Source organism: Bubalus kerabau, chromosome 5 (genome assembly GCF_029407905.1).
Source record: "Bubalus kerabau isolate K-KA32 ecotype Philippines breed swamp buffalo chromosome 5, PCC_UOA_SB_1v2, whole genome shotgun sequence".
Taxonomy (NCBI): domain Eukaryota; kingdom Metazoa; phylum Chordata; class Mammalia; order Artiodactyla; family Bovidae; genus Bubalus; species Bubalus kerabau.
The window spans coordinates 117,092,668-117,119,857 of NC_073628.1; the positions used below are offsets into that span (position 1 = coordinate 117,092,668).

The 27,190-nt window shown below is 43.8% G+C and overlaps 1 protein-coding gene across 1 annotated transcript; it reads left to right on the forward strand.

Annotated features, from left to right (window-relative positions):
* Positions 1-5,606: 5,606 nt before the first annotated feature.
* On the forward strand, positions 5,607-25,937 carry LOC129654049 (major histocompatibility complex class I-related gene protein). Its single transcript, XM_055583653.1, has 6 exons — positions 5,607-5,760; positions 16,880-17,140; positions 17,799-18,074; positions 19,099-19,374; positions 19,978-20,079; positions 23,753-25,937. Exons 1-6 carry the CDS (start codon positions 5,706-5,708, stop codon positions 23,791-23,793), a joined length of 1,011 nt encoding a protein of 336 aa, XP_055439628.1. The 5' UTR covers positions 5,607-5,705; the 3' UTR covers positions 23,794-25,937.
* Positions 25,938-27,190: the final 1,253 nt, after the last annotated feature.

Genomic DNA, 27,190 nt, shown 5'->3' on the forward strand with positions numbered 1-27,190 from the left:
CTGGCGTGCTGCGATTCATGGGGTCACAAAGAGTTGGACACAACTGAGCGACTGAACTGAACTGAACTGAACTGAAGTGACTTAGCACACATTCACAAAGCAGGAGACACAGGTTCGATCCCTTGGTCAGGAAGATCCCCTGAAAAAGGAAAGAGCAACCACTCCAGTATTCTTGCCTGGAAAATTCCATGGGCAGAGAAGCCTTCGGGCTACAGTCCATGGGGTCACAAAAGAGTTGGACACAACTTACCAACTAAACAACAATAACAGAAGTCCCAAGAAGTGACAAATCACCTCTTGGTTCCATCACTGATGATTTCATTGAATCCACACAACTCTATAAGGCAGATATTGTTATGACCCCCATATTCCACAAGACAAACCTGAGGCTTGGAGAGGTTGATAATTTGTCTAAGGACTCATAGGTATGAAGTGGCAGAGCCCCATTTGAAGATAAGTTTGTCTGACTCCTAAATCCATGTTCTTTGCTATAGTACTTTACTGATCATTTGTACTGTACTGATCATTTGGGACAAGGACTAGCCTTGTCCCAAAATTGGTGAATGGATTTTACCTAATCACTGAAAATGGCTCAAATCAGATTTCACAGACATAACGCAGGCACATGCAGACACACACACACACCCCTGTTGAACTTCTTAAAACACCCCAGAGGAAATGACTTATTGAATGGGATAAAATACACTACAGTATATTGAAAACAATCCATTCAGTTCAGTTCAGTTCAGTAGCTCAGTTGTGTCTTACTCTTTGCGACCCCATGGACTGCAGCATGCCAGGCCTCCCTTTCACAATACATTTAATGAATTAGACTTTTTTGCTAACTTAATAATTTGTCTTTTGGTTTTTGAGGATGACTTGTCCCATTGCAAATGGGTCAGATTCTTCAGAAGGGCCTCAAGATATATATAATAAAACAGTGTTCAAAAACCAAAGACATAGATCCATAGTAAACAAGATAAACACAAACTACTGTGACAAATACAGCTTGAGGTTCAAGGATTAGACAGTTGCTCAGAGGTAGAGCTAGTTCCCAAGGGGAATGAATAGGACACTTCTCACTCCAATGCTTTCTAGCTTAGTCGGGCAGTCTTCACTTGTCCTTTAAGATACTGAACTTATTAAATCCATTCACTTAAAAAATTTAAGACTATTAAGGCTATGTTATAAAAATGCATGTTGGTACTGGGAAATTGTTAAGTGAAAAATAAATTACAAAATAATATTAGGATGTGAAACTGTTTTGGTAAAATGAATCCCCCAAAGTGTGTTTCTATACATACATATATAGTCACAGCAAAGTACTGAACAGACAAATCAGATCAGATCAGATCAGTTGCTCAGTCGTGTCTGACTCTTTGTGACCCCATGAATCGCAGCACGCCAGGCCTCCCTGTCCATCACCAACTCACGTCCATCGAGTCAGTGATGTCATCCAGCCATCTCATCCTCTGTCGTCCCCTTCTCCTCCTGCACCCAATCCCGTCCAGCATCAGAGTCTTTTCCAATGAGTCAACTCTTCGCATGAGGTGGCCAAAGTACTGGAGTTTCAGCTTTAGCATCATTCCTTCCAAAGAAATCCCAGGGCTGAGCTCCTTCAGAATGGACTGGTTGGATTTCCTTGCAGTCCAAGGGACTCTCAAGAGTCTTCTCCAACACCACAGTTCAAAAGCATCAATTCTTCGGCACTCAGCCTTCTTCACAGTCCAACTCTCAAATCCATATGTGACCACAGGAAAAACCATAGCCTTGACTAGACGGACCTTTGTCGGCAAAGTAATATCTCTGCTTTTGAATATGCTATCTAGGTTGGTCATAACTTTCCTTTCAAGGAGCAAGTGTCTTTTAATTTCATGGCTGCAGTCACCATCTGCAGTGATTGTGGAGCCCAGAAAAATAAAGTCTGACACTGTTTCCACTGTTTCCCCATCTATTTCCCATGAAGTGATGGGACCAGATGCCATGATCTTCGTTTTCTGAATGTTGAGCTTTAAGCCAACTTTTTCACTCTCCACTTTCACTTTCATCAAGAGGCTTTGTAGTTCCTCTTCCCTTTCTGCCATAAGGGTGGTGTCATCTGCACATCTGAGGTTATTGATATTTCTCCCGGCAATCTTGATTCCAGCATGTGTTTCTTCCAGTCCGGAATTTCTCATGATGTACTCGGCATATAAGTTAAATAAACAGGGTGACAATATACAGCCTTGACGTACTCCTTTTCCTATTTGGAACCAGTCTGTTGTTCCATGTCCAGTTCTAACTGTTGCTTCCTGACCTGCATACAAATTTCTCAAGAGGCAGATCAGGTGTTCTGGTATTCCCATCTCTTTCAGAATTTTCCACAGTTTATTGTGATCCACACAGTCAAAGGCTTTGGCATAGTCAATAAAGCAGAAATAGATGTTTTTCTGGAACTCTCTTGCTTTTTCCATGATCCAGCAGATGTTGGCAATTTGATCTCTGGTTCCTCTTCTTTTTCTAAAACCAGCTTGAACATCAGGAAGTTCACAGTTCACATATTGCTGAAGCCTGGCTTGGAGAATTTTGAGCATTACTTTACTAGCGTGTGAGATGAGTGCAATTGCGCAGTAGTTTGAGCATTCTTTGGCATTGCCTTTCTTGGGGACTGGAATGAAAACTGACCTTTTCCAGTCCTGTGGCCACTGCTGAGTTTTCCAAATTGGCTGGCATATTGAGTGCAGCACTTTCACAGCATCATCTTTCAGGATTTGGAATAGCTCAACTGGAATTCTATCATTGTAGTGATGTAGTGATGCTTTCTAAGGCCCACTTGACTTCACATTCCAGGATGTCTGGCTCTAGGTCAGTGATCACACCATCGTGATTATCTGGGTCGTGAAGATCTTTTTTGTACAGTTCTTCTGTGTATTCTTGCCATCTCTTCTTAATATCTTCGGCTTCTGTTAGGTCCATACCATTTCTGTCCTTTATCGAGCCCATCTTTGCATGAAATGTTCCTTTGGTATCTCTGATTTTCTTGAAGAGACCTCTAGTCTTTCCCATTCTGTTGTTTTCCTCTATTTCTTTGCATTGATCACTGAAGAAGGCTTTCTTATCTCTTCTTGCTATTCTTTGGAACTCTGCATTCAGATGATTATATCTTTCCTTTTCTCCTTTGCTTTTCACTTCTCTTCTTTTCACAGCTATTTGTAAGGCCTCCCCAGACAGCCATTTTGCTTTTTTTGCATTTCTCTTCCATGGGGATGGTCTTGATCCCTGTCTCCTGTACAATGTCACGAACCTCATTCCATAGTTCATCAGGCACACTATCTATCAGATCTAGGCCCTTAAATCTATTTCTCACTTCTACTGTATAATCATAAGGGATTTGATTTAGGTCATACCTGAATGGTCTAGTAGTTTTCCCTACTTTCTTCAATTTAAGTCTGAATTTGGCAATAAGGAGTTCATGGTCTGAGCCACAGTCAGCTCCTGGTCTTATTTTTGCTGACTGTATAGAGCTTCAATGTTAACATTGGCTTTCTGAAGAGCAATTTTTATCTTATTACTCTTTTTAATGTTCTTTCAAGTTTTCTGGATTGTATTTGTTAATTTGCACTTAGGATAAAATGACTTAAAAATGAAAAGCATGGTCACCATACCTACTTTCTAATGTAAATGCTGCAGACTGCAGTACAGTATGCAGTTTTGTAACAAGATATGAATAGAAATTCAAAGGAAGAAATGAATTTCCTGCTGTGGGACATTAGTGCTAGTGAGAGATCCCGGGGACTGTTGGGGGCTCTGAGAGTGAGAGGCACAGGGGTGCCCTGCATTTGTTAAGTGAAGAATTAAGGGAAAGAAAGAGAAGGGAAGGAGGAAGGAAAGGAAGAAATACAAAGGTCTGAGAAGAGAAGGTGCTAGGAGATGCTGAGAGTTGTTAAATATCATTATTATTTCATTATTTGGCTTCTTTTTTTCTTTTGGGATATGGAGGACATGTAGTTTTCTGTTGCTTGTAGAACAAATTACTACAAAACTAAGTGCCCTAAAACAACACAGATTTATTCTCTTACAGTTTTGGAGGTCAGGTGCAAAAGTGGGTCTCAGGGGCTAAAATGAAAGTGATGGCAGGGTTGTGTTCCTTTTGTAGGCTCTAGGAGAGAATCTCTTCCTTCTCTTTCCAGTTCTAGAGACTGTCTCAATTTTATAAAACCCTTGAGATTGGACCCACCAGATAATCCTGGATAATCTCCCCATCTCAATATTTTAAACTTGATTTTATCTGCTAAGTCCCTTTTGCCACACTAGGTAGTATATTCACCGGTTCTAGAAATTAGAATATGGGTATCTTTGGGGTGAGGAAGGGGGTATTATTCCACCTACCGCAGAAGGAAACTGGTATGTTCTACTATCTACCTTGTATGCTGTAAACATAACCTCATCTAAATCTTCAACAAGCCTTGTGAAATATATGCCAGGATTTTCTTTTAAAGTTGAGAAGACTGATGCTGGTAGGGAGGGATGGGGAGAAGGGATAGTTAGGAAGTTTGGGATGGACATGTATACACTGCTATATTTAAAATGGATGACCAAAAAGGGTGTGCCATATAGCACAGGGCACTCTGCTAAATGTTATGTGGCAGTCTGGGGTGGGAGGGGAGTTTGGGGGAGAATGGATACATGAATACGTATGGCTGAGTCCCTTCATTGTTTACCTGAAACTATCACAACATAGCTTGTTAATCAGCTGTACCCCAATACAAAAGAAAAAGTTTTCAAAGCAAAATAGATAAATCGAGGAAACTGAGCCTCAACACAATTTGGGATCCTGCACATCAAGTAGCTAGGATGCAAACATCCCAGGTCCCTGAGCAGAAGCTCAAGCCGGCCTGCCTGGTGGCCTTGCCTCCCCTCATCTCTCCTGCTCACCTCTACATCCTCTCTCCTGTCTGGGCCTGTCCTCCAACTCCCTGAACAAGCTTACACTTCTGTTTCCCAAGTCATTGTGTTCTCCTGATGACCATGTAGCTGTGGCTTTGTGCTGAGGTTTGCTAATCTAGGAAGCCAAGCCAGCTGCCCCTCAGAATCTTCTTTAAGCCCCAGGTCTCCTTTATTCAATGAGCATTTTTGAGCTATTGGGCTGGGGGTGCTAGAGCAGCATGGAAGATAGATGTAAGCTAAAAATGACAAGATAGTCTAGGGGATACGTATTATATCAGACATGTGGACTGCAGCATTATAGGAAGCCAGAGCAAGTCCTGGGAACTTTGTGTGAATCTTTCTCATGGACCTTGGGTGAAACCTAAGCTCCAGGGAATAAACAAAGGCTTCTTTTTCTTTTGAGCTCCCTGGGGGACCAGAACTGATTCATCTTTGTGTTCCCTGTGTCTTTCTTATAGCTGTGCTCCATAAATATTTAGAAGTTGGTAACAGGACCAAGATAGGAACAGCAAAGGAGCAATCAGTGTCTCAGACCAACAAAGGGTTAAAGGTCAGTGGGGAAGGCGGTGCTTTAGTTTTCTCTTGCTCTCTATGCTACCTAGCAACTGATGACACCAACATTTCCACTGTTTTGACTGGGAGAGAGACCTTGAATGTCACAGTTGCTGAATCACCAAAAAACGGAGAGAGCCGATACAGTACAGGTTCTTGAAAGATCAACAGGGACCTATCAGTGTTTTTGTTAAAAGAATCAGAAGAGAAGGATTTTAGAGGGGCTGATGATGCTCCTATTGCCTCTCATCATTGTATTAATGATGAAGCTCGGCGATGCTCGTGAGTACCCCAAGTTCTCTTTACTCTAAACTCCCCAGCTGAGGGAGCCTCTGGGAAACAGTTTGCCTTCCTAAAACTCCTGGTGAAATGAAGAAGCCAGGGGCAGAAAAGTGTGTTTATTCAACCCAGGACTTGTTGGAGTGATGAACTAGAAAGCTGTACAGTTTTCCAGTTCGTGTGTGTAGGATCTTGATGTTACCCACCTTTTCTGAGGGGTTGAAAGCCATTCTGGAAAAACCCTCTGGGTAACTTCCTCACTTCCTATTTCCTTTCTGAATGTTGTTCCCTTTCTTTTCTGCTCATGTCTTTTCTTTTACTTTTGTTTTCCCTCCCTACTAGCTTGGTGAGTGTCATGAGGATGTGGTCAGGGTTTCAGGTGCGTTGAAGAGTAGAGCAGATCCATTGTTCACATTTATTTGTTTATCCTCCTCACCACAAGCCCTACCTGTGACACAAGATCCCAGAAAGATAAAACCATGGTTCTGAACTTGTGTACTGAGTGTAAGAGTTATCCACTGAGTAGAAAAACGTTTTCATTGTACGGGGAACCTGTGTTACTAGGGAAGCAGTTGCTTTCTGTTGCCCCCAATACACAAGAAGACTGGTGGGCTGGAAGCAACAGGCTTCTCTGCTCTAAGCAACTGCTTTCTCAGCTAGAGTTCAGCACTCCCAGGGGGTTGCTGGACAACATCTGGGCTACCATCATAGACAACGATGCATGAGCATGATGGGAAGGAGCTCTTTCAAAACATCTGTGTGTTTCTTGATGGCCTACTATGTGATGGCACTTTTGGGAACATGACCATGGACAAGATAGACATAGGTCCTAATTCTATAGAAACTTCTATAGAAAAGTCCTACCATTCAAGTCAGAAATGGGAAAGATTGAAGGTGAAAGTAAGAGAGGATAAAAAGAGGGCGGGAGTGATATTTCTAGAAGGTAAAAAGCCTATATATTGCCTGTATTTGATTCTCAAAGAACTCTCCAATAATATGACCACAATATCCCCTAAATATAATCTTTTATGTGTTGGTCTAACTAACCCTTGTGGCTGAGACAATATTCCCATTTCCCGATGAGGAGATCCAGGCCTAGAGAGGTGGACTCAGCTCACATAATGAACAGAGTCTGAAGCACATGCAGGTCTTCCCGCCCACAGTCCCGGGCTTTCCCACAAAATTGTAGCGTCTCTGGATGTGGATGCTCGACACTTTGATAACTGACAGGATGAGAAATAGAACCAGTTGCCTACGAAGGGCAGGGAAGGTCACCTTGTGCTGGCTCTCCTTCTCTTGGCTCCCTCCACCGCATCCTTCTTGGCCCCGTGTTGTGTTCCGGGGGGGTTGAGTGCTACAGGCGACATCACCCGGTCTCTCTCACAGGCTGATTTCTGTTTGGGTTCACCCAATAGGAGACGCCGAGGGAAAGCAATCAGAGAGCGAAGCGAGGTTGAGGTATTACCTTCTTCTTTTCCCTCTTTCTCTAGTGCCTCTGGTAGTATAATAGCTGTGTCCCTCCACAATGTAGTTTTCCATGAATAGCCCCTTTTTCATGGTTCTAGCTACCACTGGGCTTCAGGAACACTATTTGCTCCTCTAATCGCTACAACACTAGGGCTGGTAAGGGCTTCTTATAACTGCTAGCTTCTGGGTTCCCTAACATCCCTCATTTGTTCCTGTAACCTTGCTCACAGCTCTGTGTAGAGTCCCTCCACTGAAGTTTCTTCATGTGACTCATCTAGAGTGAAGGCTATTACCTGCCAGAACCCTGACTGAGCACGCTGAGCATTGAGGAGTGCTAACAGGGAAGGGAGATGGGGTTATGAAAAAGGACTTAGTCTTGTTGATATTTGGACCAAATGCTGGCCCTGAGTGGGAGCTTCTAGAGGTGGAAATGCAGGGAGGAGATACCAGAGTGTTTGAGATCACAGAGCAATGTTAAGATCACTCCAGCATCACTTCCAGTGTGGTGTTCTCATTGACTCCATAGCCTTCAGTAACCTGCTCTTGCCTTTGTACTCCCATAGCTCCTGCTCCCAGTTTTATAGTTTTCTATCTACCAAAATCTCTCAGTCAAGGCTCTCCTTAAAGCAGGGAGAGAGATCTCATTTTTCTTGTTTCCCTTGTATGTTCTAGTGACCAATAGGCACTTAATAAATACCTCCTGGGTTTTATGTTCCAAGGTGATGTTTCTAAGAAATTGAAGTGATCCGACTGTATGCCATAGAGCAGGGGTCCCCAACTTCTGGGGCCAAGGTAAGCGGCAGGCAGGTGAGCAAGCAAGCAAAGCTTCATCCATATTTATAGCTGCTCCCCATAGCTTGAATTACCACCTGAGCTCACCTCCTGTCAGATCAGCGGCAGCATTAGATTCTCATAGGAACACTCAAGAACCTGCTGCGAACTATGCATGGGAGGGATCTAGGTTTTTATGAGAATCATCCTGAAACCGTCCCCCACCCCTCGTCATTACCCAGGCTGTGGAAAAGTTGTCTTACAGGGAACCAATCTGTGGTGCTAAAAAGGTTGGGGTTAGGGTTAGAGAGAATTGCCATAGAGAACTTGGGCAGCAATAATGACTAAATTCATGACTGTGGTTTATTCTGGTTGCAGAATTTGCATGAAAAAGAAAGAGGTTTCTAGCCTGTGGGAAACTGTGAGCTGGTGAGGGGTGGGTGTAATCAGGTGGGGCAGGCATGGGATCTCTCCAGCAGAGCCATATGTGGTTTGTATGGTTGATCCTGAAAAACACCAAGGTCAGTCTCTTGACGTTATTCATAACTCTATGGATATTTCAATATGCTATATCAATCTGCTTCATGAAGTCCTCCACAGATAAGGACTGATGATAGATAAGTCCCAGGAATTGTCAACTGGGCTAGTGTTAAGAGACAGGCTTGCAAATTATCTGCTAAGAAATGACCTTGAGTTCCAAGAGTTAACATGAGAAAATATGGGCACTTGCTATAGACCATATTAGACTCCAGTCTGTTTCCATGGAGCTGTTGCCAAGGTACATGCAGTAGAAATTTCTCCAAGATACTGTTTTACTCCCCTAAGGCCCTCTTCTTCTTAATTGACATTGAATCTGTCTAAATCCGAGAAATTCAACTAATTTGTAGATTTTCTTCTGACTAGTGGGAATATTTGTCTATTCTTACTAAAACCCATTGACCTTGGTCATCCTCTCACTAGAGGATTCCCAAGGTCTCAAAGGAAGGGGCCTAGGTTAAAGAGAAAACACATGACTTTTTAAATACTTGCTTTATGAAACCCAAATTGAGACAGATGATAAAGGACATTCTTTCTGATGGCCAAGTTTATATTTATTATGGAAAACCTTTCAAGAGTATGAGTACCAAATCACATTTTGTTACAACTTCAATGAATCATTTTATAAGAATAAAATTCATAAAATTGTAATTCTTCTGGGAAATAGGAGACCTGTGGTCATCATCGTATACAGAGAGTACTGGGGGAAAAAACCATCAGGGCTCATTCATTCATTCTCTGAAGGTCTACATGGCTCACAGTAGACCTTGCTATTCCTCAAACACATGGAATGGGCAACTTTCTGGAGGACTTCGGCTTGTTGTTCTGTCTGGAAGGTTCTCCTAAGCTGGCTTCCTTTCTCCATTCAAATCTCTGCTCAAGTGCCACCTGCTCAGACAGCCTTTTCTGGTCCCTCTACCTATAAGATCATCCCTCTTCACATTCTATTTTCCTTTTTTTTTTTCTTTTTTTAAATTAGTTTTTCTCTTTTTAAATTTTCTCTTTTTTCATTATCTTTTTCTCCATTTTAAAAAAATTTGTTTATTTTTGTGTATATTTCCTTTCCCTGCTTTATTTCTCTTCAAAACCCTTGTCAGCAGCTGATCTTGTGTTATACACTTAGCTACTGCCAGTCTTCCTTCTAGAAAGGAGTTCAGATAGCTGGGACATTGATGTGTTAATTGCTGTATTCCTAGCAGTTAGGACTGTGCCTACTGGAAGTTCAGAAAAGCATAAAATTTAAAAGGGACACTGGTAACCTCCAAAGGGTAGCCTTAAAAGAGTAACTTAAAAGTCAAACCGCCACATTCAGCACTTCCTGGCCCTCAACAAGTTTCTGTAGTGAGAGGAGTTGTTAGGAGAGACTGGCAGTTCTTGAAGTATATAGAGCCACCCACATCACTGCGTAGTTGGACTAGTGTCCAAAGGCCCTCTTAACTAAAAATATCACCCTCCACTTCTCCCTCTCATTCCCACGATGCCTGAAATTCCAGAGAGTAGTTCCCAGGAATCATAATCATTTTGACTGTGTTAAGACATAGGGCCATTTGGGAGGGCCAACAAATAATTGGGGCTTTGTTGAACTGGTCATCCAGTCAGGACTCACAGCCAGTTGTAGGAAGGTCTCAAGTCTGGTTCCCCTGAACAGGAAAATCTGGGATTAGTGAGTCATCCTTGACACAAGAGGGCGGGAGAGAGCAATGGTGAGCCTGGCAAGGAGCCTGAAACAGAGCCTGGGATGGGGAAGGGCCTCTGCTTCTGAACAGCTGGGCAGTCTAAGGCAGAGAGGCTTCCTGCTTGACAGGTCAGAGGGAAATTCTTGGGCCCTCTACTTATGGATTCTAAGGATGATCTTGGACAATTTTCTTCATCTCCCTGAACCCATTCCTATCTGTGAAATGGGAATTTTAAGAAAGTGAAAAGTGTTAGTCAGTCAGTTGTGTCCAACTCTTTGCAACCCCATAGACTGTAGCCCACCAGGCTCCTCTATCCATGGGATTCTCCAGGCGAGAATACTGGAGTGGGTAGCCATTCCCTTCTCCAGGGGATCTTCCAATCCAGGAATCAAATCCGGGTTTCCCACATTGCACACGGATTCTTCACTCTCTGAGCCACTGGGGAAGCCCTGGGAATTTTAAGATCTACCTCAAAGGGTTGCAGGGCTTCTCAGGTGGCTCAGATGCTAAAGAATCTGCCTGCAATGCAGGAGGCCCTGTTTCAATCCCTGGGTTGAGAAGATCCCCTGGAGAATGGACTGGCTACCCACTCCAGTATTCTTGCCTGGAGAATTCCATAGACAGTGGACCCTGGTGGGCTACAGTCCATGGGGTCACAAAGAATTGGGCACAACTGAGTGACTGAGCACACACACACACACACAAAAGGTTGCACTGAGAAGTAAATATAATTCATGTTTATCCAAGACTTAGCATGGTAGCTGTCACATGGTTTGCACTCAAGAAATAAGCGTGGTTCTGAGGGTTATGATTCAGATTTCGCTGTGCTCCATGATGCATGGAAGGCCTAACTTCATAGTGGGTTTTCCATCTCCTCCTTGTGGCATTTCTGGATCCATTCATGGAAGAGCAGGATGTCTCTCCTAGTTGCTGGAACATTCCATTGGTGCCTCTTTTGTGGCACTTACTGCTTGCTGCCATATGTCCCTGTGTTGTATTTATTTTTGTCACATTCTTTGGCTCTCCAGTGGGCTTCCCTGACGGCTCAGCTGGTAAAGAATCTGCCTGCAATGTGGGAGACCTGGGTTCAATCCCTGGGTTGGGAAGATCCCCTGGAGAAGGGAAGGGCTATCCACTCCAGTATTCTGGCTTGGAGAATTCCATGGACTGCATAGTCCATGGGGTTGCAAAGAGTTGGACATGACTGAGCACCTTTCACTTTCATTTTCACTTTGGCTCTGCAATAATACTGTAAATTCCTGGAGGAAAAGAATGGGTGTCTGATCTGTCTTTCCCTTCCTGACATTGCCTCACAATTCCTCTTACATGGTAGAAACTCAAATATCAATTGCCCTCATGGATGACTATCTGAAAATACGTTAGCAGTTATTGTCATTTCCACAGCCTTTTGTCAAAATGGTCCAGCTAGTTCATCTACAGGCTAAAAGGAACATAATTTAGGATGTAAAGTCACCACTATATTTGGTCTGATTGCTCTTCAGTTGTGTTGTTCAGGCTTTTCAGCAACGTCTATCAGCAATGTCTTTTCAGCAACATCTAGAGGCTGTTGGGACAGAGCTGCCTCTTTGAGAAGCAGCTTGACTGGCCTAGACAGAAGACCAAATTCAAAATTGTAGATTTCAGTCCACTAAGTGGATTGATGTTGATAATCTGTTCATGGAAAGGGAGAGAAAAACCCAATTTTGTAATTATTGTAACAAGAAGAAAGAATCAGAAGGTCAGAATGAATCATATGAAATTGCCATTTTGGTAGATCAAAACTAGTCCAATAGAGGTCTTTTCAAATGATTCAACCTTCATAGTTATATGGAAATCTAATCATCCGGACAGCATATCCATAGGAATATAACCTATCACAAGATCTAATGTATCATGAGAGAAAGGGTACCATGAATTTTCTCCTGTTTTTTCTGTTCTGAGTTACTGACTTAACATCTGTCAACCAACTTCCCATCACAGCTGAGGTAACATTTTAGAAGCCCAAGTAAGGAGCAAGCATGGCTCATACCTATGGATACGCCAGATGGGTAACTGGGTGCATGGCAGAGGAAGGGGACAAGGCTGTGATGTCCTGGAGCAGAGCCATAGCTTGACTGCACGAGGCTGAATGGGCAGGCGACTGGCAGATGGAGGCCAGCCTTTAGGGGCAGAGCACCCTGTGAAGTCAGGGCTGGCTGGTGGAGAAAAACTGCTCCAAAACCAGGAACAAGACTCGGAGGTTGGAGAAAAGGGCATTCCACTGTCCTTGGACAGCTGGCAACAGGCCATGTGTCTCTCTGTTGACCTCTAAACTCTGGATTACGCAAATCTTTATAAAGTTACATTTTTGTAAGAAAGTGAAATTACATGGATTGTAGATATTATGTATAGAGATGATGTCAGTGATACTCATTTAGAATAAATAACCCCAATGAGCAGTAATACCCCAAGTTGGTAATACTATTTTTTTTATTTGTTTGTTGGCATCTACTAGGCACGCAGACCCCAGATGTCATAGAAGGAAACCCAGTTTCCGAGGGAAGTTCTATATGTCAATGACATAGTCTCTTTTTAAAATCCTTCTTCCTCCCTCTCTCTCATTCTTTGTCTGGGATTTGATTTCTATGAGGTTTTTTGCTATCGGAAGTGTGGAAGCAATTTCTACCTATTTCTTTTCCCCTCACCCCCTCAGCTCCAGCCCCAGGCCTCACTGCTTTTTCCGGAATGTGCCAGGTTGACCTTTCCTTGGGGCCTTTGTACAAAATCCCCCTGCCTGGACCGCAGTCCCCAGACATCTGCCTGGTTCCCTTGTTCCCTGAAGGCACTTGTTCAAAGTCTTCTCAGACCAGCTTTCCCTAACTTCCGCTGTTTAGAATTACATTGTTTAGTCCTCTTTGCACCTTTATTTTTATCCACTGCACTTTTTAAATGACGGGTTATATGTATTTATTTTATATTGTCTGCCTTCCTTGTGTCCTCCCATTAGGATGCAGGTTCCAGAAGGGCAGACATTTTTACCTGTTTTGTATGTGATGCGTTCAGAGTCCAGAACAGCGCCTAGCACAGAGAAGGTACTCACATGTTTGTTGAGTATGCAGATGGAGACTAAGAAAGTGTGAGAAAATGTTCATGACTTGCTCTTCTTTTGCCTCCATCTTTGAGCAATTGCATAATCTGCGGAGGAACCACAAAACCTTTCCAGATGTGGAGAAATAGAACCGTTTGCAAAATCGGTTGCAGATTCCACCATATTACACCTTTTGCAGACTCTAGGCTGGATGTAAATTAGATTTCAGCTCTGCTTCCCATTCACCAGCTTGCGCCTTATGAAAAGTATTTTTTAAAGTATAAGTTCCTGGGAATTCCCTGGGAATTATAATTTAATTTTATAAAACTAAAATTTAATTTAATTTTATTAAAATTTCTATTTTAAAGTTTAAGTCCAGTGGTTAGGACTTGGAGCTCTCACTGCTGGGGTCCTGGGTTGGACCCCTGGTCAGGGAACTAAGATACCCATGTGGTGAGGCCAAAAATGTTTTTAAAATAAAGCATAAGTTTGAAGTTAAATTGATTCACATTCATTCCAGCATAATTAATTATTTTGAAGCATAAAAATAGTGTTTTGCAAACAATTTACAAATACCTACGAATATTTAAGTTCCAACCATGCGCTAGGCTCCCTGTGCTAGGCCTTATAGGAAATACAGAAGGAAGAAGCTAAATCCCAGTTCTTAAGTATCTTAGGACTGAGAAGTGGGTAGACAGTGAACAAAGATAAGAAAATAGAAGGCAGAATATGGAACTATTGTTTCGGGGATAGAGTTTATGCCTCTGCTTTATCCTCACTCTTGTTTTCATAAGAAGCAACACTTTTGTGATGGTCTTATGTCCAGTCTCAGAGGTTTTCACTGGGTTGCCTCCCCATTCCAGCCCCCATCGCCATGGGAAGGGAGAGGGGTGGGGAATAAAAGGTCAGAGCAGTACGGAGGGACCATGGGGCCTTTATGCTCTGCCCAGGCCTGGGGGAGAACAGCCTCCATCTTGCTCAGCACCACAGCTGACATGCAGGATACTACCTCCAGGGAGGGGGCCCATGGGACATGGGTGCTGCCAAAACCTGCTCCCACCCCAGCTGGAGGAGCAGAGAGAAAGAAAACTGAGAAAGAAAGAAAGAAAACTGGAGGATCCTGCAGGTTACAGAACTGGTGCAATTGGTTGGAAGGGGCCGGGGCTGAGTAGGCCTGGTTCGGCCTCAGGGAATCCTGCTGCTGCTGCTGCTAAGTCGCTTCAGTCATGTCCGACTCTGTGTGACCCCATAGATGGCAGCCCACCAGGCTTCCCCATCCCTGGGATTGAGGTGAGGGTTCCCTGGCCTTGGGGAGGCCTGTTCTAAAAGACAGTCTGCACAGTATGGATTCTTTCATAAACAGCTTTAGAAAAAGTTATAGCCAGATGTGCATGCACAAAAATGAACCCAACCATTTTGTGAACTGTTTTTTTTTTTTAATTTGACTTTTTTCTTAAACATATATTTAAAATGAAGAGGAAGGAGTAAACTTCATTAAGTGGCATTCAACCTGGGGGTCACCCTGACCCCCATCTGAGGTTCTCCACAGCAACCAAGGCCGTGCCTGAAGATCTGAGCCTTCACAAAGGGGACAACAGTGGGATAAGCTACCTGGAAAAAACTGGGGGAAATGGTGTCTAGGGCAGGTCTTAGACACATACAAGAGAAGCCGTGGATGTGGCTCCACCTTTTAGAGGGCCCTGCTCCAACAACTCCCTTATCCACATCCTTCCCCACAGAGCAAGTGTCCATGAGGCCAAGCGGAGGTGCTTGCCCTGGGTCTGCACCTCACCACAGGTATCTGGAACCTGCAGCTCTCTGCCCAGATGATTCAGGGCTGCTTGAATTTACACGGGCCTCTTCCTTTGGTCCATCCTCCTAAGGATGGACTATGCTGCCGGTAAGGCCTCTGCTAAGTCCAAGAGGTGGCAAAGAGGCAGTGTTTATAGATGGAGCCTGAATGAGAGAGCACCAGGCCCTTAGCAGAGCTGGGGGGACTTGGGGAAGGTAGAGAAGGAGGTGGGTCTCAGGCTAAGGCCCAGGGGCTGGAGGATGGAGGCTAGCTTTCTCTGCGCCACCACCAGGTCAGATTTTTGAATTTGAACTTGGGCTTTGAGGTCATATGACAGGATATTTGTCAAGGTAGGGAGGGTAGAACATACTAAACAGTTCGTTAGCTTGATTTATCCCTGTAAGATATTTGGGCCTCTGCCATGTGGGCCTCCTCTGATCTCTTGAAACAGCCTTGCAAATGTCAGGGCTGGTCTTGGGGGCTGTCTTTAGAGATGCGTTTTGCTGACTGGGGAGGATGTTGATGGGTCAGGATGGCAGGAGGTAACAAGATAAAAGGCCTAGAGATGGGCATTTCCAGACAACAGTGAGCAGAGCCTGGGAAGAAAGCTACCGTGCTGTGTCTTTTCTCCCCGCCAGCTCTTTGGCAGGACATGGAGGACCTTGGTTTCCTTGGCCTCGGCTCTGCTTACCTCTTAGGTGTCATTTCGCCTCTCCTATGTGATGCTTGCTGAGCTCCAGCATCCTAGGCCACTGGTTCCCGCAGTGAACCCCGCTCTCCTAGCCTCTGTCTGTACAAATTGTTTTCTGTTCTGCTCCTACTATCTGTCCTCTCTCCTATGTCCCTGCTCAGCCTCATTGCCTGCTCACCTCCTCCCCATCCCAGGATCTCCCCTAAGATGTATCTTCTCTAGAAAGTCTTCCCTGAAGGCCCACGCCCTGCACTGACCCCATTATAACACCATCCCATTCCTTCCAGACTGCGCTGTCTCCACCGGACGCGGAGCTTCCTGGTTGACACGAGAGAAGTTCAGTGCAAAAGCAGCAGAGAAAGTCACGTAGTTTTGTTTCATCTTAGCCGGCTTTTGACCATCAGGGACTATGACAATTCTTACAGTGAGGTTTGGCTAGAAGAAAAAAGTAGAGAAAGAATAGGAAAATGGTTTTCAGAGTTGGTTTGATATAATAGACAAAGCATTCTGCTTTTTAAAATTTGAAAATTAAATTTTTTAAGGAAAAATTAAAAATTTTCCTTGGGAGGCCTGAGTCTTTATGTAGGGTCTCACTGTGGGTCTGTTGAGTAGACTAACCAACCCGGTGTGTGTGTGTGTGTGTGTGTGTGTGTGTGTGTACACGTGCATGTGCATGCACAGCAGTGAGATAGGGGCCCTCATTTATCACCCTAGAGCCTCTGCTGGTGAAACCTGGGGGTTGGTTGTCAGGGTTTTCAAACCCTCAGAATCCCTCAGGGATAGATCTCCCTGGAGGGGCCAGTGAGTGGCCCTGGGCCCCTCCCCCAAAGACCAGAGCACTTTACTTCACCTACAAGTTGAGTTATGTGTAAAAATGTTCAACCTGAGGTTTCCAACCTGAACAAAACAGGCTCCAAGTCTTGGCTAAAGCTCTGAAGTCCTTTCCAGGTCTAAGTTCCTGGCGTTCTGTGATTCCATAAGAGGAAGTAGCAGCTGGGTCCCTGAAGGAATGGGTGCAAATGAACACGGAGGACTATCATGAGGTTTAGACGGAATCTAGCAACTTATGGATCTGGATCAGCCGTGACCCTAAATATTTGACTTCTCTGCCTCTCTTGCAGGGACTCACTCTCTGAGATATTTTCGCCTGGGCATTTCAGAGCCTGGCTATGGGATCCCTGAATTTATTTCAGCCGGGTATGTGGATTCTCATCCCATCACCATGTACAACAGTGTCTCCCAGCTGAAGGAGCCACGGGCCCTGTGGATGGAGGAAAACCTGGCGCCTGATCACTGGGAGAGGTACACACAGCTGCTGCGGGGCTGGCAGCAGGCATTCAAGGTGGAACTGAAGCAGCTGCAGCGTCACTACAATCACTCAGGTGGTGAAGGCAGCAGGGATGAGCACGTTCCATCCCTAGCCCCCAACCCGGTAGAGGCCCCTGGGCTGACAGTGGCTGTGAGCTGAGCTGCATTCTTTTGGCAAAGCTCAGGCAATCTTGTTGCTGGGGTTCAGTGCCTGCCATCTGTCCTGTGCCTCTTCCACATTGTCTGTTTCTTCCCCAGGACCCCATGTGCCCCCATGTCCCTGTCCCATCCTCATTCAGGCTGCTGACCTGCATCTCCTCCTAAATCTAGCCGTTGCGTGTCTTATTTCCAGGCCTAATGAGGTGCTTGCTTATGGGCAATGACTTACTACATTAACTTTCCCCGGGGATATTTCTGGCTCCTGGGTATCTCTCCCTCCTCCATTGCAGTAAAAAGTTTATCAGTTAGTTGTTCCCAATATAGGGTAACTCCACAAGGCAGGAATTATCATACTCCTTTGACATGCAGTAGGTACTCTGTAGATACCTATGTATAGGTGGGCTTATATCACAGGAACTTTCTGGAGACTCAGTGATGCCATGCTAGGCCTGTGCAGTAATGTATTCTGGGGTAGAAGATGCTTCCAGCCATGCCCCTAGTCAGATCATCCGGGTACCCACCTTTACATCCCCATGTCAACCCCTCCCTTCCTGCCATTTATGTGTCTTCCAGGGTTTCACACTTACCAGAGAATGATCGGCTGTGAGTTACTGGAGGATGGAAGCACCACGGGATTTCTCCAATATGCGTATGATGGACAGGATTTCCTTATCTTCAATAAAGATACCCTGTCCTGGATGGCCATGGATAATGTGGCTGACATCATCAGGCGGGCATGGGAGGCCAATCGGCATGAGTTACAATATCAGAAGAATTGGCTGGAAGAAGAATGCATTGCTTGGTTAAAGAGATTCCTGGAATATGGGAAAGATGCCTTACAAAGAACAGGTAAAGAGGAGGGGGAACTCCTTGTCCCCACATCCTCAGAACTAGCGGTTTCATACGTAACAGTCCTCTAATTTAGCTTTTAGCCATCCTTTTCTGAAGTCTGTTTTGTTAGTTGGGCTACAGTGACCTGTAACTCCCTCATGAAAACTTTCCCTAGTTACCTTTTTATCAGCATTTTAACAACACTCAGCAATTCTACTTGTTTTGAGTGGAGTATGTCCAGGGACGCTTCCTTTTGGGGGATTCAGTGAGATAAATCCTCCCATCTCCTGTTAATGATAAGTTGGGTAATATTGGGTTGGCCAAAAAGTTCATCTGGGTTTTCCTGAATGAACTTTTTGGCACCCCCTGCCCAGTACTTTGTGAGGTAATGCAATTCTTCAAGCTTTGTAGTAACCAAGAGATCCTACAACACCAGGATGAGTAAAAATCTGAAATTAGAAAAAAGACACACAGAGGGTCTTTGCTTACCTTAAGAGATTAGGATAAGATTCCTTTCAGAAAAAACTCCTCTTATACATCAAAGATATGATTCAATTGGTCAACTTTTAGTTAACAAAGAACTTTTCATGCATGATCTCATTATTCAAAATGAATTATGTCTGTATCATGCTGTGGGAAACTCCCAGACACAATGTGCCTTTTCCCACAGGAGTGATGTTTAATGGTGGGGCTTTCCAGAGCTATGGCAGCCCCTTGGGGAGGCACCTGGACTACAGGTATGAATATGGACTCTCTGTTCAAGCACATCGGTTTTGGAGGCAGTTGACTGGAGTTTGTTTCAATTCTCCCACTCACTAGCTGAATACTCATTTTCATTTTAATGGTTTCAGGTAACAGAAATCTGCTCAAACTGGCTTTAGATCAATGAATTTGTTATTGGTGAACCTGGGTTCTGGGTCATTCTTATTTTTATATGTTTCCTGCAATGAACAAAATTGGGAAATGCAGTTGCTGCTTTCTAGTATTGTGCACTCAGTACATAAGATACTTCTATTTTAACTTGAACTTCTTTTTTTTCTAGAGCCCCCCAAAGTCAGAGTCAATCACAAAGAAACTTTCCCAGGGATTACAACTCTTTACTGCAGAGCTTATGGCTTTTATCCCCCAGAAATTTCCATTAACTGGATGAAAAACGGGGAAGAAATTGTCCAAGACACTGATTATGGAGGCATTCTTCCCAGTGGGGATGGGACCTATCAGACTTGGGTGTCTGTTGAGCTGGATTCTCAGAATGGTGACATTTACTCCTGTCACGTGGAGCATGGCGGAGTCCACATGGTTCTTCAGGGTTTCCAGGGTAAGGCTGGGGTTGTGGCTGTCTGGGGAGTGAGACTGAGGAAAGGTGGTGAGCATGAACCATGGATCACTGCGTGCTTTAGAATAGGTCTGTTAAATCAGAGGTTCTCTCAACTTTTTGGTACCAGGGCTCCTTTATACTCAAAAAATTATTGAGGACCCCAAAGAGCTTTTGTTTATGTAAGTTATATCTATTTCTATTTACTGTATTGCAAATTAAAGAAAAAAATTTTTTAAGTAAACACTAGAAAACATAGCATTCTATTTGCTGTCAGAGTGATAATGTCATCTCATATTGTGTGGCCTCTAGAAAATTACCCTGTGCCCATGTGAGAGATTGAGATTTAAAAAAGGGGGGCGGGGAATCATGACTTAGATCTCATTGACTCTCTGATTGGGTCTTGAGGACACCTCGGGCATTCAGACCATACTTTGGGAACAGCTGTTCCTGTTTCAGATTATTTTCCACAGAGCAGTGAAGAAGTCACAGTAAGAAAAGTAGTACTGGGCTTCTTGATGATCACAGGAAAAAAGTCCCCAAAAGATAACATAGAAGAGCAGGAGGACATGTGGATTTTTTCCTCCCTTATTTGCTTACTTTCAGAATCGGAAACTATACTTCTGGTGATGAAAGCTGTTGGGTTCATTGTCCTCTCCATTGCCCTGGCTGGAGTTGGCATCCTAGTCTGGCGAAAGAGGCCCCGAGGTAAGAGGCACGTGGAAGGATCCTGGGGATGACAGACTGTCTCTCCACAGCTGCAGAGTTTTATTTTCTGCACCTGCCACTCCAAGCTCCATTTAGAACTGGGTTTGGCCTCATTTTGTACCATAGGACCCGAAACACCTCCCTCAGCATATAGGGAACACATACTATGGATGATGCTTGCAAAGAGAGTGGTCTGTTTCCTAAGTGGTGCCTGATGTCAGCAAAGTGGTACAGTTCCTGTCCGGGTGGACTGTCCTTTGTGCAGTTGGTTCAGAGAAGATACGGTGACATTGATTTGTCTTTTACCAAATGATCTCATTATTGTTAATTACTACTGACCTTTTAAAAATAATTTATTTGAATTGGAGGCTAATTACTTTACAATATTGTAGTGGTTTTTGCCATACATCGACATGAATCAGCCATGGGTGCACATGTGTCCCCCCAGTCCTGAACCCCCCTCCCCTCTCCCTTCCCACCCCATCCCTCTGGGTTGTCCCAGAGCACCTGCTTTGAGTGCCCTGCTTCATGCATCTAACTGACACTAGTCATCTATTTTACACATAATATACATGTTTCAATGCTAATCTCTCAAATCATCCCACACTACCGACTTTTGAGAGGATTTTTCCTTTGTTTTTCCCATCTTGACAAACATTATTCTGTCACAATCGCGTGGAAGTCCTTTTTCTTCTCCTTTTTTTTAAATTTTCTTGGTCTGCACTGGGTCTTTGCTGCAGCACCCAGACTTTCTCTGGTTGCAGCACTTGGGCTTAGTTGCCCCGTGGCATGTGGGATCTCGTTTCCCGACCAGAGATTGAATCTGCATTCCCTGCATTGAGAGGTGGATTCTTAATCACTGGACCACAAGGGAAATCCCTGCTTTTTCTTCTAAATTCATCTTTCAACCCATGAAATGTGGAAGAGTAGATACCTTTAGAAAATGGAACTCAGGGTAATAAAAAGTGAAAGGAGAAATGAGACATATAGGTTCTTGGTACCCAGGGAAAAACTTCATCCATTCCATAAACATGTATTAAATGCCTCCTGTGTTCTAGGGATTGTATTAAATGCTGGGCTATCACAATGCAAAAGACAGACACAATCCCTGTTAGAAAGCTTACAGTCTAGTCTTGCAAAGGTCATTTCCCACCTCTGGCTTCACTAGGTGCTCAAGTTGATAAGAGCATAATATTGATGAGCCCTGGATTATGGGTTTGAACCCAGTTGTGGGCCAGGAATTTGGCTGTACTTCATAGCCATAGTATCACCCAATTCAGGTGATACTGTTCAAAGTGTGCTATTAGTTAAAAGAAACACCAACCCTGTACAAGAAAATTAACTCAGAGTTAATGGATCATTGTTTTCTTTATCAAAAGTATAGTTCTAACCCAAATCTAATAAGTGATAACCGCTGAAGCAAAAAAAATTTTTTTCTTCTTTTCTTATAATGATACACCTCTCTCAAGGATGATATGCACTGTGATTTCCTGCTCTTTTATCTTGTGGAGTTTGTGAATTTGAGTTGAAGTTTCTCAAGTAGTAAGAGAATCTTGACCGAGTAGGCTAAAAATGTTTCTCAGAGTTTCAGTTCAGTTCAGTTCAGTCGCTCAGTCGTTTCTGACTTGTTGCGACCCTGTAGACTGAATCACGCCAAGCCTACCCATCCATCACCAACTCCTGGAGCTTACTCAATCTTATGTCCACTGTGTCGGTGATGCCATCCAACCATCTCATCCTCTGTCATCCCCTTCTCCTCCTACCTTCAATCTTGCCCAGCATCAGGTCTTTTCCAACAAGCCAGTTCTTCCCATCAGGTGGCCAAAGTATTGGAGATTCAGCTTCAGCGTCAGTCCTTCCACTGAATATTCAGGACTGATTTCTTTTAGGATGGACTGGTTGGATCTTCTTGCAGTCCAAGGGACTCTCAAGAGTCTTCTCCAACACCACAGTTCAAAAGCATCAATTCTTCAGCGCTCAGCTTTCTTTATAGTACAACATCCATACATGACTACTGGAAAAACCATAGCTTTGACTAAATGGATCTTTGTTGGCAAAGTAATGTCTCTGCTTCTTCATATGCTGTCTAGGTTGATCATAGCTTTTCTTCCAAGGAGAAAGCGTCTTTTAATTTCATGACTGCAATCACCATCTGCAGTGATTTTGGAGCCCCCCCAAATAAAGTCTCTCACTGTTTCCCCATCTATTTGCCATGAAGTGATGGTACCAAATTCCATGATCTTAGTTTTCTGAATGCTGGGTTTTAAGCCAACTTTTTCACTCTCCTCTTTCACTTTCATCAAGAGGCTCTTTAGTTCTTCTTCGCTTTCTGCCGTAAGTGTGGTGTCATCTGCATATCTGAGGTTATTGATATTTCTCCCAGCAATCTTGATTCCAACTTGTGCTTCATCCATTTCTTATGATGTACTCTGCATATAAGTTAAATAAGCAGGGGGACATTATACAGCCTTGACACACTCCTTTCCCGATTTGGAACCAGTGTGTTGTTCCATGTCCAGTTCTAACTGTTGCTTCTTGACCTGCATACAGGTTTCTCAAGAGGCAGGTCAGGTGGCCTGGTATTCCCATCTCTTTAGGAAATTTCTACAGATTGTTGTGATCCACACAGTCAAAGGCTTTGGCATAGTCAATAAAGCAGAAGTAAATGTTTTTTTTCTGGAACTCTTGCTTTTTCTATGATCCAACGGATGTTGGCAATTTGAACTCTGGTTCCTCTGCCTTTTCTAAATCCAGCTTGAATATCTGGAAGTTTACAATTCACGTACTGTTGAAGCCTGGCTTGGAGAATTTTGAGCATTACTTTGCTAGCGTGTGAAATGAGTGCAATTGTGTGGTAGTTTGAGCATTCTTTGGCATTGCCTTTCTTGGGGACTGGAATGAAAACTGACCTTTTCCAGTCCTGTGGCCACTGCTGAGTTTTCCAAATTTGCTGGCATGTTGAGTGCAGCACTTTCACAGCATCATCTTTTAGGATTTGAAATAGCGCAACTGGAATTCCATCACCTCCACTAGCTTTGTTCATAGTGATGTTTCCTAAGGCCCACTTGACTTCACATTCCAGGATATCTGGCTCTAGGTGAGTGACCACGCCATCATGATTATCTGGGTCGTGAAGATCTTTTTTGTATAGTTCTTCTGTGTATTCCTGCCACCTCTTTTTAATATCTTTTGCTTCTGTTAGTTCCATACCATTTCTGTTCTTTATTGTGCCCACCTTTGCATGAAATGTTCCTTTGGTATCTCTGATTTTCTTGAAGAAATCTCTAGTCTTTCCCATTATGTTGTGTTCCTCTATTTCTTTGCATTGATCACTGAGGAAAGCTTTCTTATCTCTTCTTGCTATTCTTTGAAACTCTGCATTCAGATGCTTATATCTTTCCTTTTCTCCTTTGCCTTTTGCTTCTCTTCTTTTCACAGCTATTTGTAAGGCCTCCTCAGACAACCAGTTTGCCTTTTTGCATTTCTTTTTCTTGGGGATGGTCTTGATCACTGCCTCCTGTACAACATCCCGAAACTCCGTCCATAGTTTTTCAGGTATTCTGTCTATCAGATCTAATCCCTTGAATCTCAGAGTTTACTGAGCACTGTATAATTTATTTTTGAGCTATAAGGAAAATCACACATATCTGACTACAAACTCTTTTTCTTTCAGGGAAAAACAAAGTCATCTACCTTTCTACACCAGATCACTGATGGGAGATGGCTGTTTTCCAACTGTCTCTTCTCTAGGAACCATGGCCTCCTCTGTCCCATATGGACTCAAGCCTAGCACTCAAAGCTCTTGATAACAGCTGCAACAGACACGGATATTACAGGATTACGCATTTGTAATCTATGTACATTTCTACACATGGCAGAAAAATAGGAGCTACAAAATTCTTTGGCTCTAAATTAAAGACTGTCAGGTATCAGGCTCTTTTGATGGAATCTTTTAGAATGTGCATGCTAAGTTGCTTCAGTCGTGTCTGACTCTTTGCCATCCTATGGACTGTAGCCTGCCAGGCTCCTCTGTGCATGGGATTCTCCAGGCAAGAATACTGGAGTGAGTTGCCCTGCTCTCCTACAGGGGATCTTCCCCACCCAGGGATTGAACCCACCTCTCTTACATCTCCTGCATTGGCAGGCAGGTTCTTGACCACTAGTATCCTTTGTCACATTTCCTCTAAATATGGCTGCTCTTCTGACACATTTCCTTACATCCCACTTGTCAACAGTGGTTTGCAGGTAGATTAGAGAACCTCAGGGCTGGGAGAAACCTTCAATCCAAGGCCAGAAATGTTTTCTCCAGTGCCTTTGCCTTGAGCATCTAGCCTCCACTTGAATTCCACCAATGATGGGCACCTCACTACATCATAAAAGGCTTTTCTCTTCTTTCAGGAAAATGTTTACTATGCAAAAGCTGTGGGTGCCATGACTGTGACCCCACAGACAGGTGGGACCATTCCATGAGGACAGTCAGCAAGTTTCTACAACAACCTGTGAATGGTGGGATCATTTTACACCTTTCCTGGCCTAAGAGGAAGCAGAAGTGCCCTGTTCTTATGGCAGCTCCGCCTGGTAGTTGGGCATCTACAAGGAAATAAACCTTGTCAGATCTGTCCTTCTGTCTTATATGGGAAAGTAAGAAAAATAATAATCAGACATTATCACCATCAGTGGAAATACAGAAACATGAACCCAACTGCCATCTTTTAATGTAAAAATGATAGTATGTCCCAGAAGAGGATTCAGTTCTAATTTCTACCATTCCTCTATAGGTTTATTGTAGATGGGCTCAACTCACCTTTATATATGTGCTTTTCTCTATACATCTGCACTGGGAATAAACAGAAGTCCCATTGTGAGAATTAGGATTCCCTTGATCCTCCTTACTCTTTCCAGCCTCTTAAAATCCTCACCATCACTTACCCCTCATCCTGCCCCTGTGTAGCCACTGGTCTTCTGGTTGACCGTCAGTTCTATATTCATTTGTCCCACTTCACCGACCCTGTCTGACCACACACCTCAGCTCTGAGGTTGGCGGACCCAACTTTGACAGCTGACTTTAAACGTGTACATAAGACTTGACCTTTGCTCTTTCTTGACTGTGACATTTGCCTCCAGCTTTAATCATCACAGTTACAGGTACAGACATTCTCAGTGTGCCAGGGCTATTCCTTGCTCCACTGTCCCCACCTCCGTCCATGGATGACGCTCCCACCCCTCGTTTCTTTCCTGGCACCAGCCGAGTTGCATAAGAGCACATTTGTGTGTGTTTATTTTGCTTTTAGGGTTGCCATGGGCGATTTCCATACCATCTTTTAAGCAGCATTGCACTGTGAAGAGAGCAGCTTTATTTCTGGAATGGTTTCTTCTTACAATTAGAATAGTTAGGGACTCAACATATTTTAAATGGACACTTAAAGTGATTCAGGTACTATATCTATATAAATGTCTTGTCTCTCCAACTGCACAGTAGTCTCATCAAAGATGTTAATAGTCATAGCCTTTTTGTGTTGCCAGAGCCTTGCCCGACACTTAACATGTAATAAAAATGTCTGTATGGATGAAGAGGAGAAGGCAGAGGCAAGGGCAAGGATGTGGTGAGGAGACATCCAGTAACACACTAGCAGCATCTCTGTTTATCCCTTGGGGATTTTATAACATAAAGAGAGTTATCATATAAATGTAATACAAAGGGATGATTTTGTACCTTTGTTTTACAAGTGGCTCAAGATTACATTATTTCTTGATCATTTTGGACTTCTTGCTTCATTAGCTCATGTTTGTTGATGACAGATGCTCAGCTATTGGAATCTATGAAATATTTGATAACCTAATTAAACATTAAAAACAACTGTGCTATCACCACAATCGTCTTTTGACTTTGGATTGTCTTTACTTGGCTGTCCTTTGTAACTCAGCTGGCAAAGAATCCACCTGCAATGCAGGAGACCCCGGTTCAATTCCTGGGTCAGGAAATTCCCCTGGAAAAGGAGTAGACTATCCACTCCAGTATTCTTGGGCTTCCCTGGTAGCATAGACAGTAAAGAATCTACCTGCAATGTGGGAGACCTGGGTTTGAACCCTGGGTTGAGAAGATCCCCTGGAGGAGGGCATGGCAACCTACTTCAGTATTCTTGCCTGGAGAATCCCATGGACAGAGGAGCCTGGCAGGCTACTATTTGAGTTAAGAATAGTGGATGAGAAATATGTTCAGCTCTCTTCTTATTCATCTTGTTTTTTAAACTCTATTTATTATATATTTTCTTGTTAAGCACATACAGACCAAGATATATCATACTTAAAGGACAGTGTATGAGGAAAGGGAGGAAAGCGGTTTAAAGAGCAGACAGAAAGTCAGGCAAGGCTTTCCTGGCCCAGGCTCCTCTGTCGTACACATGAGCTGTCCCATCAGAGAGCTGGCCTCCTCTGCTTCTCCCACTACTTTCAAGTTCTTCTGGCTCATTCCTTATTTCCAAGGCACTACATACTTAGTTTTTCCTCTTCTATTTTTAACCTAAGGAGAGATTGGTTTCGCAGTTGTGGCCCTGAGGAATAGCCATCCCCTAGGGAGGCCAGTTGATCATTTTGGGGCAGGGTCCCTCTGAGTGGTCACATCTTGTTTTCATCACCCGTGTCTGGGGTCTTTGTCCTAACGTGTAGGTCAAGCATCCCTGTGGGTGCATAAACTGGAGTGTCATTGGATTCATTTACTGTGATTGCCAAGTGGTCAGATACTTGTCTCGGCTGGTCGGTGCATCTTCCAGCAGCAGAGTCTACATGAGAACAACCCCTCAGAGTCAGAGGGTGCCTGGAGGCCCAAGAATTGATGCACGGGTATGTGTGTGTGGCGGGGGGGTGCAATTCTTGCTCTTTAGCTCCACATTTCCAGGGTGAGCTGTTCTTCCACACACCATGAGTTCACAAAACGTTCTCCAGGGAGGGAAAGGCATTTGCTCAAAGTGCCAGTGGGCAGCAGCACCGGAGGGGTGTGGGGTCATTTGTCTTCCAGCCCAGATGTTTTCCACTTGACTGCACTGCCCTTGTTGGAGAAAAAGCCACCACTGTCCTTCCTCAAATGCCTTCAGCACCTCTCTTTCTTTGGACT

Bases quoted from the DNA above. Each gene is read 5' to 3' on its own strand.
- LOC129654049 (XM_055583653.1), top strand. From the start codon at position 5,706: ATGATGCTCCTATTGCCTCTCATCATTGTATTAATGATGAAGCTCGGC. The intron at 5,761-16,879 runs GTGAGTACCCCA...CCTCTCTTGCAG, and splicing joins GATGAAGCTCGGCGATGCTC to GGACTCACTCTCTGAGATAT. The intron at 17,141-17,798 runs GTGGTGAAGGCA...TGTGTCTTCCAG, and splicing joins GCGTCACTACAATCACTCAG to GGTTTCACACTTACCAGAGA.